Genomic DNA, 15,934 nt, shown 5'->3' with positions numbered 1-15,934 from the left:
GAGTGGACATCCTTCCAAATTAAGCAATGACATTTCAGGCAGTGGCACTCAATTTTCTCCTCTACCCACCTCTGTTTTGCCAGCACACACTACACACTGATCTGATGTCTTCTAAATTTGAGATTTAAGAACTTGGGCTTGTGACATTGGCAGCTGATCAGCAGATGACTGGTTGAATTGTTCCAAAGAGGAAAGACGTGCACTGGAGGGATCCAGATGCCTTTGCCTTTTCCACCAAGTGTAAAGAAATGGCCTCTGATAACAAAAACGGTGAAACAGGTTTCCTCAGTGCTGACCTACACCTGCCTCTGTCAATGTAAAACAGTTTTAATAATTCAGGATGTTGCCTTGTACAGTAAGTGTACCAAAATGACCAGTGAATTATCTAACAGTGTTTCTGCTGAGCACTCCTTTGGTTGTGTTGATGTGCCACTGTTAAGAGCTGGATTCATTTTAAATAATTTAATAAATTATTTTTTTCTGTCATGCAGTTCATTGGGGTTTTTTTTCCACTTTTTGTTATGAAAACATACTTTATGTATAGTACGAAGGACTGTACCAGACCATTAGCTTGTCAGGGTGTAGGAGCCCCCACACAGATGGTAACAGCAGCGCTGGTGACACATGTAGGTGTCCATTGAAGGCCTTTATCCGTTTGGCCACCTCTGGGACCATAAAGGTACATTTTCAAGCCCTGGTTTTTTTCCATGAGAGGCCTTTTTCCTGTTTAAAGCCTAGATGGTTGACTGGAATGTAAAACCAAGTCCATTAGATGGTGCAGTTGTAGAAATGACAGAGAGGGGGGGCACTACCATGAACGCTGACGTCAATAAAAACAGTCATTTTCAACCAGTCTGCGCATTGACCGAGCATTCAAAACATTACGCACAGCTTCGCGGCCGGATCACGCTAGTCTACTCGACTGCACTCATTTTTCACCGACCCCGGAGAGCGGCGACAATGCGGACAAACTCCATTGCAGGTTTTTGACCATTGAATGTTGTCTTAACATTTTGGGTGTTGCGCGCATATCAGTGTCATGTCTCGTCATACCATTCCCAAATCAGTTGTGCCAATGCCACTGCCCATCTTGTTTCCTTCCATGTCTCCCCTCAGAGGAAGGTCGTTTGTGCACGTTGATTAAAACAACAGAAGCCAGATCCTCAAGCGGATTTGGCTCATTATAAAAGAAACATGCGTCGAGACGCGCCTGTGACACGCCTGGAGATCACCAAGCAGCTTCAGTCCTCCCGCTGTCTTCTGCACAACATATCGCTGCTTTCATTATTATTCATCAGAGGATTTTGTACCCGACTTTAAACATTATTGTAATATTTTTCGATACACCCCGTTTTTCCTCTACAATATTTTCGACTCCAGCAGCACACAGATGGGGGCGCAGTAGACCTGCACAAATGGGGTCTCAGATTTCGATGCCCCCTCCCCTCCACCACAAGCCTGTGGCTGTAGAACCCAAATCCCATCATTCTTCGATGCGGAATTGAATTAAAGAAACGAGATTTTGTGCAGCAGTGTAATCACCTCCCATTGCCCTTGCAGGAAACCTACCCTCATTAGCCGTTTCTGCTTTATGCACCGTGTGAATGCATGTGTTTGTGTTTCCTATTCTTTTAAATAACCGACTTGGTTGCTGTTTTTTTTATCGCAGGTACAGGAGCATCTAGAACAACCGGATGGCATGAAAAGATTTCATGGCGGATGGCCATCACCACCACCGCCCTGCTCTACGCTTTTAGCCTCTTTACAGTGCTGCCTTGTCTGATCATGTTCAAGCAGCATTGTACAGGGCTATGACAGCATAGAGAGCTGCTCGGCCAGGCGCTGCGTTTCCCGGGATGGCATCCAGCAGATGACATCATCCGTTAAAAACCCAAACCGGCGAGGAATGCACGTGATCTGCATCATGGGTTCTTGGCTCCACAGCGACTTGTCTTTTAATTTTCCTGTTCATGTAGTCAAACCTGGGGTTGGAGTCATCGGTGCAGACCTACAGTGAACCTTTCTAGCAGAAATACGGTGTTGAACCCCAACGAGCCACGTTTTCCGAAAACATACCCGGAGACCTTTAAGGATGTTCGTCGGGATAATACCAGAATTTTCCAGAATCTTCCAAATATATTTTTGCATGATTAAAAGCTGTTTTTAATCATTTAAACTTGCGAACTTGTGACTGCATCCCAAATCACTGCATCCTATAGGCCTAGTGAATTAATTGATTTGCCAGTTATTAATTAACAGCTATTTTAACCATCAAAATATCATTTCATGGTTTCAAATTGTCAATTGTGATTATTCACTGCTTCCTGATATTATCCGTTATAGTAAATTGAACATGGGGGTTGGTTTGTTGGTCATAATTGGTTTGGTCTAACATATTGTAATAGGCATTATCATTGTCTTATTATTTACAGCCCTATAGTATTGGATTGATGTTTCTTTCCAATATGGTTTCATACTTAAAGAGCAGGCATAAATTATTTCAGCCTACCTGCATTAGAAAATACTATTTCAGTTGTGTAGCTCTGTGACTTGAATGCATTGATATGAGGTGTCTGCTTGTCACACTTTGTCAAATAAGTAAAATGTTATGTCAGGTTTTAATGATGTTTGCTAAAGGTCTAGGTTTCAAACTGAACCCTTGACGTTCCCTCTCTGTTCTGAGAGTCCCTTTTCCTTAACTCTGTTTGATATGGGATTAGTAATGAGAACATTGTTAATGAAGGAGTTTCCTCTGACTAATTAACAAACAAGCTTAAGTTTACCACAGGTGAAAGTAGTTCAGATGTGTTTATAGACCCAGACAGAATCATTTCAATGAGAATTATGCAATAATCTGATGGAAAAAATGTGGTTATTTGCTTTAGCTTATGATGAATTAATACATTCATATCATGAATTACATGGAGATTCAACACATCCATAACAACAATATAAAATCCACAAATTTACAGGTTTTATTACAAATTCCTTTGTTTAATACTAGCAATGGCCTTGGAAGAAGAGTCCTGCTATGTTTCATTACATTGCCTGTGCTGTAGTCCATTTCAGAATCCTACAAGCTCTCAGAGAAGGAAGTAGGGATGTTGGGTCAGGCACTTGACATCTTCACTGGCTGCAGCTCACACAAGGCTGCAGGCCGTTCTCATTGCAGGAAGTGCACTTGAGGGCTTTGAAGGAATCCGTGAAGCAGTTGCGAAACACGGACATCTTGCTGCCATGGCACATTAGGCATGGGATGAAGGCAAAGCCCCCACAGGTCTGGCACATCTGGGGATGCTGTACCCTCTGGAGAAATGTGTGCATATTTTTATATGATCTGGATAAGATATCCAATATTAAATACAGACTTTCAAAAACATCCGTTGCACAAATTAACATGACTTCTTTCACTTCTTGAAGCCCACACTTTGGAGATAGAAGCTTTCAAATTATCTGAATTTGGAGATTTTAAAGGAATGGTTTGACATTTTTAACAATACACTTGTTCACTGTCTTTCCTAGAATCGGATAAGATCTATAACATTCTCTTGACAGTATGCTAAATATGAAGCTAGCTAGCAGCCAGTTGGCTTAGCTTAACTGGAAACAAGGCATAACAGCTAGTATTTTGTTGTCCAAAAGGAAAAGATGGCCTACACACATTCTAAAGCTCACTAAGTAGCATGTTACAATTTTGGATATGTTGAATGACTTAATCTGTTAAAAAATAAGTGTAAAAGTGGCATGTTGTGGTTTTGTGGGGGTTGTCTGCAGGAAAGTTCAGTCAATTCAGTGATTTTCAAAGGAGACACGGGCCTACAGCTTTTTGAGACCTAAGAAAAGGCCAGTGCTTGTGTAACTATTGTTTCTCTAGCTCAATGTGAATCATAAAATGTTTTACACAATCCCAGCCTCTACAGCAGAGTGATGTACTCTGTGTTGGTGTGTTTGAACAAATGTGTTGGAGCATAATCGATAGCCTACCAAGCCCTCCATTATTGATGGATAGTTATTGATGTGCATGAATCCTTTACTCATGTTGACTAGTGAAGGGAACTGACTGCTACTGTTTGCACTGTGTGGCTTTGGAGAAAAACAGTGTTAATTTATTATGACTTTATAACCACTTTATGCTTTAATGTATGTGCTACCACACATATATAACATTGTTCAGTAAACCTAAACAGCAAATGAATGAATAATTATCAATATGCGTCAGGTGAGTGACTCAACCCGATCCACAGGAAAATCATATATTCAATCTTCAGATACTGAAAACTTGCCTCAATTTTTGTCAGAAGATCTTGAAGCTCTCCTGATTCATTCATGCTGAGTATTTTCTCAGCTCCCTGCAAAACAAATTGAACCCTCAGTGTGCTTCTGCAATATATTGATGTCAGATGATGTTGGAAATGAGCAATAACAACTGACCCCAAGATAGTGTCCATCAATGAACACAACTGGTAAAGAAGGAGGTTCTCCCACACGCTTGCACCGCTCCTCTAGCTCTTTTCCATACTCGCTGTCCAGGGCAATGTTCTTCTCTACAAATTTCACCCTGTGGTTCTGGAAAATCTTTCTGACCAGCTCGCAGCGCTCAAAGGTTGTCCTGACCACACGAAAGCTTGTTGTGTAGATCACTATCCGCCCAAACTCAAGAGATAACTCCATCTACAGCAATAAAAATCCAAAATGTAGACAAATAATTATATTTATCTTTTGTTTGTCTTGATCCAGGTCTCTCTCTGAGTGGGAACTCTTTGTAGTTTACTATCAGAAAGTCAGAAATAATCAAAATTGTACTGAACCAAAATCTTAGGCATAAATACGGTACAAATTTCTTTGGTAAAAGCAGTGATTTTACTCTTTTGTTCTATATGCAAATTAATCAGTTGTTCTCACACTCACACTGGGATAGTAAAATGGTTCATTTGGATAGTGTGTTATGACTAATCCATTCATTCAAAAGTGAACAAGATATGTTATTTGCATAGCTTTCAAGACTTTCCCAAAGTACGCCATAGAGTTTTACACTTTTTTATGTGCTTTCCTTCTCTTTTGGGCAGCCTTTGGTTTCAGTTTATTTCAACAGAGAAACTCAAGTTACTAAACAGAAACTTAGATTGAGCAGAGACACTGTAGGTAGTCAATCCAAATATTTATGTGTCAATATTTTTATTGAATGCTATTGTTGGTGCTTGTGTGGACTGAGTTGTAACATCTACACAGTATTACTATGGTAAATATATTATTTAATGATTAAAACTACATGAAACTAAATGAAAACACTCAAATATGTATGAAACTATGACATGATTTGCAAAACAACTGATCATGTAAAATGATTTATAAATTGATAAAACAACGTTCTTTTAGAATCAGACCAACCTGATTCACCTCATTGTTAAATTTTACCTTAAGAGAAAGATAATCTCACTTAATCATGATGAGATGTTTTATTTAGTCTACAGTGATGCTTGGATATGACCTTCTTTGTCACCTTTGCATCAGCACATGGGCCAAGAGGTCTTTGTTCAGGGATACTAGAAAGCGAAGTGCCGAGAATTCATTACCTTGATGAGTTCCTTTTGAAACTTAACGATATGCACCATTAATCTTTAATTGATCTGTGATCTGGTGCTGTCTAGCGCCTACCTGCAACTAGACCCGAGGACAAGGACAACACTAATGACAGTTAGAGTTAAAGTTATTGAATCAATAATGTGATTTTATGCAACAGGTTATGTTCAGCAATTAAGAAAAACTAAGCCCAGCCAGATGTACTTACACTGTTGGAATTGGGAAGGTTTTCAAACAGTGTCTGACCTGCGCTGACTTTGTGCTTGACCCCTCTCACAGTCCCATTTTTACTGAGTATGTTAATCCTCTTGGTTGTGAACATCCAGTCCTTGGTGGCCCCAGCATACAAGAGCAGATCATCAGGCTCACTCTCACTATCATCCAGCTCGGAGCCCAGGTATCCATGTGCATCTCCATTTGTAGAGGGGGTACTAGCCCGCTCAGCATCAGAGCTGCTGGTGCAGTCTGAATCCAGGGAGTCTGAGGGCCCCTCATCCTTGAACATCTCCTTCAGCACCCTGCCGCTGTTCCCCGAAGCCAAGCGGAACCTCACCCGCTTCTGTGGCTTTTCCTGTTCTGCCATCATCATTGCCCCCTCTATTGCAGACCCTCTGCCACATTACACAGTCCACAGCAAGGCAGTGTAGCTCTTTGCTTCTCATTCGGAGGTGAACATGCAGCTCAGAAGCCCTATTTTGTATCCAAGGATTAGTAGCACATTTAATCCTCACTGTGTGAACAGATCTAAAAATGTCTGAGAGCCCGTAAGCTGCCTTAGAGTCAGAGCCACACAGTCAGTAAATAATACATGTATTTGTACCATGGCAACATAGCAAGCTAATCTCAAGTAAAGTGATAGTTGTCTTTAAATTATTCATCACAGTTTACAGAGTTTTCACCAACTTTTATTGGCCTGACATCATATGTGAACAACCAAACATTTCTCCATCCAGAGATAAGATGACAGTTGACTGCAACTGCATCAACTACATCAACTACTCTGCATTTCAAGATTTATTCAGGTTTTTATTTATTATTAATGTAGATGAGGTTTTTGTTTAGAGTGAAGGAATGGTTGCTATACACCCTACTGAGCACTCAGCAACACTATACCTTAGTTAACATACACACACAACCTTACATCGTTTTTAGTCATGCTAGCATTTGACATTCAAGGCCCCAAGAGTTTAGCATCTATGTTAAAATAGATAGATGGATTTCTGAAAGTACTCAAATATAAAGCTACTCTTCCTCAGCTACTACAGGGTCTGGTGAGCCTCTAGCTACTCCTAACAGCTCTTTGCTGACATAAACTATGGGTGCCCGGCGGTGACATACTCTACAAAATGCTGCCTTCAGTCGAGAAAAAAGTCATCCCAGTCCACCATGATGAAGGACATCCTAAAGCTCTTATTTCTGCTCTGAGGAGTGAGGACCAAGGGGCAAGGAGGCTGCCTAGGGGAGCTATAACTGAGTATATGAGTGCTTACAAATTGACACCCCCTTTATTTATATACTGTAGTTTGTGGTTGGACAATTCACATGAAGGCTCACAGGAAAGGACATATCATGCCACTTAAAACATGTTTCCTCATTCCTCTCTCCTTGCAGTTTGTCCTTGCACCTTTTCCTTGTGTCTTAAGTGGACATGAATAAGATGCAAGGAAAGACACAGGTGAGGGACATACGGATGCCGTTAGAGGAATTGGGATTCACCACGTCCTCTGTCAGTTTCATTTGATATGTGTCAAATTTTAGTCAGTGCAACTTTAAATAGAGCAGACATTAGTTACAAAGTTCAATTTCAGTAACACACTGGAACTTTTTTCAGGTGCAATGACCTTTTTGTCTTTATTATTATTTAGTATCTAATATAAAGTCAAGTAAAATATTCTGACATCTTCCACACACATGACTGCATGATGTTAAGTGGATATTCACTGACTGCGTATTGTGTTACACCTAAAGTGTGAGTGCAGGTGTTCACTGGTCATCCTCCAAGAACAGACCAGACCATATAATGTGTCACAGTGTCACAGTACAGCAGCATGTCCACAGATACCTTGGCAAGTTTATTTCATGTCACACGTGATGAAGCATCTCCCTGGACATGTGACACCTCAGCTTATAGCAGTGACAGCACCACTCTGTTTCAGTGCTGGAGTTTGGCCCCTGAGGTAAGAGCTACAAACACACACACCACATGACACAGCATTAACTGTCACCTCGTGCTGATCATTAGAGAAAATCCATCATGGGAAAGTCTAATGTGTCAAACTAAGATTTATTGACATCCTGCGGCTGAGGTAGTATTGAGTCCTGCTGTGGTTCCAGGTTTTACTGATCCAAAGTGAGTGAACTCTCTTTAATTATAATGACATTACAGCAGTTTTGTATGTTATTGCTGTTAATAACCAATATTAGGTGCCATTAGAGTGGCCAAACTTGAAAATTACCGAGTGCAGAGCTGTTGATGGCAGGATCAGCTTTATTTATTAAATGTAATCTTAGAACTTGATTATATACAGAATGTTTTGTTATAGTCTTGTATCTATCCTTGACTCTCATTTTTAAGTTTCTTGAAACCTGTTTTCTTCCAATCAGTTTCTTACTGAGGGCACAAGTTGCAATTTTCTGCCAAAGCTTTGTTTTTTTCACATGAAAGATTTTTGTTTTTCTGTCTTTGTCCGGGAACTATTCATTAGTTTGAAGTGGAAGTTGGAAAAAATATTGCCACTTCACAGTTGTTTGGTTGTTTATTTTCCTGTGAGGTCATACATGAATGCATTTACTTCCTCATAAAACATTCGCAAAGCCAGTTTTACATCGGCTGCATATCAGGTCTCTTACAGGATATGATTGCTCCTTGTTCCTCCACCCTCACTCAGCCTGATCCAACAGTCTTCTTCACTGTTTTTGATGGTGCGTTGCTGCTTTTCTTGGCACATTACCACCACCTTTAGATAAGTGAAACAGTGTGAAACCATTGACAGAAATGTATATTGCACCATCTGCATTTTTATGCTGCTAAATGTGCTAAATAAAAAATAACTAAACAAAAGCTATTTATTTAGGGATATTTTATTTTTATTGCCTGTATTTTGATTTTATAGATAAATACTTTTTTGAAGTATCAAAGAATAGGGGTGAAGTGGGTATCAAGGTGTTGTGGGTAATTTAAATATCTTTTGTGCCTGAAAACACTCAAAATTAAAGATAATGAATAATGATATTGCATAGTTTCAAAAATATATTATATTGTTTTGGTAGTAGAAAAAGGTTTTGCAGATTTGGTTTGTGCAGTTTGAATAACCAGATCTAGCAGGTTGCCGGTGTGATTTGTACGTTTTTATCATTATATTACTGATTTTCAGTATATTTTTCAGTTGTTGTAGTGAGACTGATTAGACTGATCTCTCTTCATCCAGAGCTTGAGAGAGGTTAGTATTGATGTTATCCAATAACCAACTCTTACCATTTATAAACCATGAAATGTGTCTTGACAAGATGATTTGCACACATTAATCAACTATTGTGAGTAGGGTGTAGAAAAATGACTCCGCTGTGACTCATGATTTTTGATTAGCGGGCCCTCAAGGGACCTTACCCTATCCTGACCAGAGATCCACATCCACAAGGGGGCAGAATGCAATCTAATTACAGTTAAATGTCACACTCCCCAGTCACCCCAGAAGAGCTGCAGGCAGAGGATGAAGGGTGCAGCTTTAGAGAAAGAGCAATGATTCATTTTAAAATCGATGACAAGCCAAGTGAGCAAGATTAGCGTAATCTGAAAATACTGAACATCAGAAGCATTGAAGCCACAGATTTGGTGGACATTTTTTTTAAGAACATCAAAAGTTATTCCTCAGTCTAAAGACAAAAATGAGAAACAGTCATCTGTATTTTCACAGTTTAAGTGTCCTCTCAATACTGCAGTGAATATAAAAGCCAATTTTAAGAGTCCCTATAATATAATATAAAGTAAAAAAACAAGCTACAGTATGTTTACAACCCCAAATCAGAAGAAATTGGGACAATATGTAAAATCAAAATTAAAACTGAAAATAGTGATGTGTAACTCACCGGTGTCCTGTATTACATTGGACAATACAGCAGCACATTATTTGATGTGATACCTCATCTATTTTATTCTTTGTTCAAAATAAACACACTCCAATTCTGACACCTGCAGCTCATTCCAACAAAAGTTGGGACAGTAAATCACTTACCACAGTGTGATGTTGCTGTTCCTTTTCACAACAGTTAAGAGACCTTTATGGACCAAGGACACCAAGTGATTAATTTTGTCACGTGTAATTTTGTCCCATTCATCCTGCAAACAAGTCTTAAGCTGCGCAACAGTCCTGGGTCATTGTTGTCTCTACTGGGGAGAAGTCAGGCCTGCAGGCAGGCCAGTCCAGTACTCACACCCTTTCCCTCCACAGCCAGGCCTTGGTAATGTGCAGTATGAGGTTTTGCATTGTCTTGTTGAAATATGCATGGACGTCCCCAGTAAAGACATTGTCATAAAGGCAGCATATGTTGCTCCAACATCGATATGTATTTTTCAGTATTAATGGGGTCATCATAGTTACCTTTGCCAAGAGCACTGACACAACCCCAGACCGTGACAGACCCTGGCTTTTGGACTTGTTCCTGGTAACATTCTGGATGGTCCTTTTTGTCTTTGGTCCAGGGCACACAGCGTCCATTCCTTCCAAAAAAGACCCGAAATACTGATTAGTCCGACCACAATACATGCTTGTGATTGTCCATCCCAGATGCCCCAGAGCCCAGAGTGGTCAACTGTGCTTCTGGACACTGTTGACACAGGGCTTCCTTTTGGCACAGTAAAGTTTTAAGCAGCATTTATGGATGTAACTACGTATTATAGTGCCTGACACAGGTGTGCCAAAGTAATCCTGAGCCCATGTGATTATATTGCTTATAGAACAGTGACGATTCTTGATGTAGTGCTGTCTGAGGGATTGGAGAGCAAGGTCATCCAGTTCAGGCTTGGCCCTTGCCCTTTAGCCACTGAAATCCAGATTCCTTGAGTCTGTTAATTATGTCGTGCACCGTAGAGGGTGACATATCCAAATCCCTTCCTACTGTATCTGCCTTTGAGGAACATTGTTTTTAAACATTTCAATAATCTTCTCACACATATGGTGGGAAAATGACGATCCTCAGCCCATCTTTGCTCCTAAAAGGCCAGGCCTTTCCTAGATACCACTTTTATACCAAGTCATGATTGCAGTCACCTTTTTGAAATGGAATCATCATTTCATTGTTTAACCTCATTACCACCCACATAACAGATGGATGGATACCATCCCACCTTTTTCTGATTTGTGGTTGTAAATGATTTTATTCTAAGGAATGAGGCTAAACTACCATAAAATTGTTAGATTACTTACAGGAGATTTAGCAGGTTTCACTGTCGTGGCAAAGAAACCAGTGTGAGGAAATAGCTGCTCTGTTATTTTTAACTGGTTACCCTTTTAAAATCATCAGGAATAGGATCAAGTAAAGCTGACACAGGATTTAAGCAGCATTGCTCATTTTCTTAGTATTTCTAAGCCGCAGTAAAGTCACTCAAAGTTTTCTTTCCTGCAGAGGTAAAGGACTGCTAGACAGTAACTAAAAACATCACCATTCACTATATTGCCTGGTTATTCAGCCTTTTTTTTGTTTATATCTGAAAAACACTGCAAATTTATCACAGCTTTTGGAGAAGGTTACTAGGAGGATTACTGAGACTCTTCTGTTGTCAAGAATTGAAGAAATTGTTAATGTATAGTGTATTTGTGTATCAGTGGATCCCAGAAAAGTAACAACCACACTAGAAATCCAATAAGGATTCTTACATAATCAAGGCTGAAGACACCAGACTAAATCAGAAGCCCATTAATCCCACTAGAACCTTTAGTCATGGTGTCTTGCCCCCAGCCAGCCATACACAGCACACACAGAAAGCCTGACATGCAATTACATGAGAAAGGCAGGTGCAGTGAAGCGAGTTTAATAATGATGAGCAAGGCTTACAGACAGATGGCAAGAATGGGAGTCTACCACATCACAACAGGAGAGACACAACAGTCAGGACAGGAGCCAATAGAAACAGCCAGATTAAGTACTAGCTGAGATAATAAAGTAACTGGGAACAGGTGTGTGAGTGGGTGGGGAGCATCAGGTGAGTGGAAGTGATGAGTAAGTCTGAGGCCATCTGCTGGTTGGATGGAGAACAGCACAGACTGAGAAGGTCCAAAGGAATGCAGGGTCTGGGGAAATGAGAATGTGGGAGAGGACAGGTCCAGAGGCAGACAGCAAGATAAACAGGGCCAAGACAGAAATTATGGCAGTCATTATTTTTAGCTCATCAATCAGTTGATCAGTCAAACATTATAGGTCATGTTTATTGGAGACTAGATTTTGTGGTTTTGAATAATGTGGGGATATTGTATGTCTCACACCCTGTTTCTGCAGCTGTTTTACCAAATGAATTTATGAGTCTTCAGATGGTTTTGAGAACTAAGCTACAGTTTAGAAATAACAATATGGCGGAGAAATTCAAAATTACCAAGTCTGAAGATCCTTGGTTTTCACTAAAAAAAATAAAAATGGGTTTACTTTGTAAAAAACAAACAAACAGCTAACTTAAATGATTACAATGGTTGCAGTCTAGATTCTTTTTAATTATTGCTACTCAAATAATTGAGTTATAATAATTTACAACAGCTATATTATTTCTTTGTTGATATCTAAAAGGCTTGGCAGCCATGTGCCAAAAACTGAGATAAAATTTGAAATAATGATGATGGGGTTTTTGTACACAACTAAAATTTGTATGTACATTTCTGGAACTGATCTCCATTAATATCCAAATCCCAAGATCTATTCTGTGTAAAGACTGGCTGGATTGTTAATTTGTAGTAAGCAAAACAAAATGCATATTTACAATGAAATAGGTGTTAGAAGGTAGTATCAGTGAAATCTTTTCAAGTCAGGCTGATAAAAATAATAATAATCTGATAAAAACACTCCTGTTGTTGTCAGAATTTGACAGTAGTAGAAATGTAGATGGGTGGTTGAATGAATCATTGTTTGGACTGGATATGTGATGTAATATATGTAATCGCAGAGGCAGGCTTCTTGTTGCTGTTGCTTAGCAACCATGGGAGCTACAGAGCCAAATCCCCAAGGTGGCGAGCTGATGTTATATTAGGTGAAATGAGGGAAAGAAAGGAAATCTTTGGGAAACATGTCTTTCTAGCAGGCACAGGAGGAGGTGGAGATGTTCTGGTGTTTATTTCTTATTTTTGGATGTGGTAAATTTTGAGCTATGAAGCAGTCTTTCTGTGTTTTTGGCTGTTGAGAAGGACACGATTGCCTTTAAGTTGTAAAGAAACAGGGGAAAACATAAATTATATTTTATTGTGATTATAGATGTCATAGATTGCTGCCATTTACTGCATTGCTCATATACAAAGCATAATCCTGTCTTTTTCTAATCCCAATAACAGTGAATACAGTTTAATGTTTTTAAGAATTATGGATCCAATTACAAGAGGAATTACCTAAATTTGCTATATGTAGCAAAAACAAAGGAATCTTTCTATATGGACATAACATTTCTGCTAGTGCAATATACACATCAGACAAGTGTAGTATTTCAGTAACACTGCAGTTCTCTCAGGCAACTGCAGTGGTGCTGCTGCTGTACAAATGCTGTCTCTCATTTGATTTGCATTTCACCTGCAGTGAGAATGAGAACACATTTGATTTACTATACAGTATGTACAGCAACCATTTAGTCGCAGCAGTGCAGGCACTGTTGCTATGTTTGTCTCTCAGTTTGCTGTATAAAGCAGAGTGACACACTGATGGGGAAAATAAAGCAGAGTGTAAGCTAGAGATCCATCCATCCATTATCTATACCGCTTATAATATAATTTCCATGTTTGAAGCTATAATATGTTACTGTATGTTACACTGTAGGTTTTATTTGTGTCAGTTAAGTATTTAATATAATCTAAATTTAATTTAACATGACACTCCCAGTGGGTTAAGGAATGTATTTAGTGATCAGTGGAGGAAGAAGTATTCACATTCACTTCTGTGAAAGTGGCAATACCACATTGTAGAAATTCTCTGCTACAAGTTAAAGTCCTGCTTTCCAAATGTTACTTGGGTAAAACTAAAAAAGTAGTAACATTAAAATATTCTTGAAGTAAAAGTAGCCTATGCTTTATGCAGAATGGCATATTATATATGCATATTATATATAAACACAAAAAGAAATGTCAATAAACTAACATGTACTGCAAAATACAGTACATGTGGAGACCTTCTATGTATACCAAATATTTATTATATATTATTACACGTTTGAACACATATTGTCTGTTATTTTGTTAAGTGGTGGAAGCTGTCATCTGCTGACATTGCGATAAAAAAAATAAATACGTAGTTTTTTATACAAGAACAAGGCTCCACTGTGCTAAGACAACTCCCACCCAGTGTACTATTGTTGTCTTCTGTCAACATCCACTGCAGAGGGGGGACGTGTCCACACCAACGAATAACGCATTGACCAATTTTAAAAACCTGTCTATGCTGTAAACATTATTGGCCATGACTATGATAGCATCGCTTTTGTCTTTTGTTGTGGATTCAGAGAAATACGTTTTCTTGATTAATCTTCCCGAACCGCGGTAAAATGACCGTTCACGCAACCCCTCCCGCTGCGGGTGAATATGGTACAGTCCATAATGTGAAGCGGTACCGTCCCCGTCACTTCGGTTTATGGTAAGTCGGCTCAGCTACTGACGGTGTCTGTGAGCTTTATAGTCCGTCCTTTGAACCAGGATGCTAGTGGAAACATTAAGCCGTGAGCTCTTCTCAGCGCCGGGAAATGAATGTTGGTTATACTTCGTCTGAATGCCTCTTTGTTGGCAGTAAACACGTAGCGGTACACCCCGCATGAGAGGGGATCTTCGGTTGCATTTTAGCCGTTTTTTAATTCTTTGACGGTTGAGAAGAAGAAGCATCCACAGGGAACAGAAGTAGCGGCTGGTTGACAGGTGCTGTCGCCGTCGAGAGATGCCGCCCGTTCAGAGAACGATGTCTGAACTTCGTACCCGGGCGGAGGGTATGTAAAGACAATTTTACTTAGTTTCATGTCAAGAGAAATGTGTGAACATCGTATTAACCATTCTGCAGCTTGTTACTGCAAGAAGGCCGTTCGGTAGCTCTCTGAAGTACAGTAACTTGAAAGTAGCTAAATCTATGATTGATGTTCCCCAAAATGGGGTCAGGGAAAACCCACTGGGTCGTGACAGTTTTCTAAAGACGTGTCGAGAAAAATATCTTAAATTTGATGAAAGCTCCTTAAATGAAAGTTCTCGCAAATACAAAGCAAATATTACAGTATCTCCACATCAGCAGATGAAACAGGGCTTTCCCTGTTAATGGGTTTTCTAATGGGTGTGTGTCACCTGAAATGACAGCTGTGCATCCTGAAGCAGCACCCATCCACAGTGGGACGCCACCCCCAGCGGTGTCCTGTCCTTCACAAAGGTACCATCATCTCAGGGGCCAGGACAAGTGGAGTTTTGCAAGTTGATGGTGGTGAAATAGTATTAAGACCTTTTACTGATACTTCACTGTACAAGCATGCATGCAGTACTAAATGTATTCATTATGCAGAGAGGCTCATTTCACAATATTGTATTATTGGATTATAATTACTGGTGCTGGTAAAGGTGGAGATAATTTTAATAGCTTTATATAGGCCTAGTGCTGGGTGGATATCAAGGATGAGTAAATAAAGATGATGGATGGATAGACAGATCTTATGTCACCTTAATACATCATAAATGGCTGATTATAATCTGTATTACAAACATGAATCTGTAAAGTAACTAGTTACTAAAGCTGCCAAATGACTGTAGTGGAGTAAAAGGTACAATATTAGCCTCTGTAGAGGACTAGAAGTATAAAGTAGCAGAAAATGGAAATAATGAAGTATATCCACCTCAAAATTGCACGTAAGTACTGTACTTGATGAAATGTAGCGTCCACCAAACGGCCTCCAGAGTTGAATGGATCTAATAATACAGCCCCTCACTCCTTCATTGCACCAGGAACTTTCCACTGCATCTCGGTGGTGTTTGCCAGGGAAAAGGGGTGCGGATACATTACTTAATTAATCTGAATGCTCATAAGAGGATCTGTTTACGTTAGAGCTTTAGCTAGTGGTGTTAAGTTGCATTTGTTTATCCACGTAAGTAACTATAGTTGCACGCATATACTTTAGGAATACTACTGCCTGTAGGTCCCCAGTCCT

The 15,934-nt window shown here is 39.6% G+C and overlaps 2 protein-coding genes across 5 annotated transcripts in view; one reads left to right on the top strand and one right to left on the bottom strand.

Annotated features, from left to right (window-relative positions):
* Positions 1-3,104: 3,104 nt before the first annotated feature.
* Positions 3,105-6,166, bottom strand: grxcr1a (glutaredoxin and cysteine rich domain containing 1 a). Its single transcript, XM_020620633.1, has 4 exons — positions 5,789-6,166; positions 4,432-4,665; positions 4,284-4,349; positions 3,105-3,306 (listed from the first exon to the last, which is right to left on the bottom strand). Exons 1-4 carry the CDS (start codon positions 6,164-6,166, stop codon positions 3,127-3,129), a joined length of 858 nt encoding a protein of 285 aa, XP_020476289.1. The 3' UTR covers positions 3,105-3,126.
* An 8,234-nt stretch (positions 6,167-14,400) lies between these two features.
* Positions 14,401-15,934, top strand: part of atp8a1 (ATPase phospholipid transporting 8A1) — a 98,209-nt gene continuing 96,675 nt past the window's right edge. For all 4 annotated transcript variants that reach the window (XM_020620640.1, XM_020620637.1, XM_020620639.1 and 1 more), the window contains exon 1: positions 14,401-14,737. In XM_020620640.1, the coding sequence (XP_020476296.1) occupies positions 14,689-14,737 (49 nt within the window). In that variant the 5' untranslated portion in view covers positions 14,401-14,688. The remainder of the gene's footprint in view (positions 14,738-15,934) is intronic.

This window comes from Monopterus albus, unplaced genomic scaffold, assembly GCF_001952655.1.
Source record: "Monopterus albus unplaced genomic scaffold, M_albus_1.0 scaffold244.1, whole genome shotgun sequence".
NCBI classification, from domain to species: domain Eukaryota; kingdom Metazoa; phylum Chordata; class Actinopteri; order Synbranchiformes; family Synbranchidae; genus Monopterus; species Monopterus albus.
Note: the sequence above shows the minus strand (reverse complement) of the source record. Positions and strands in the feature narration are given on the sequence as shown.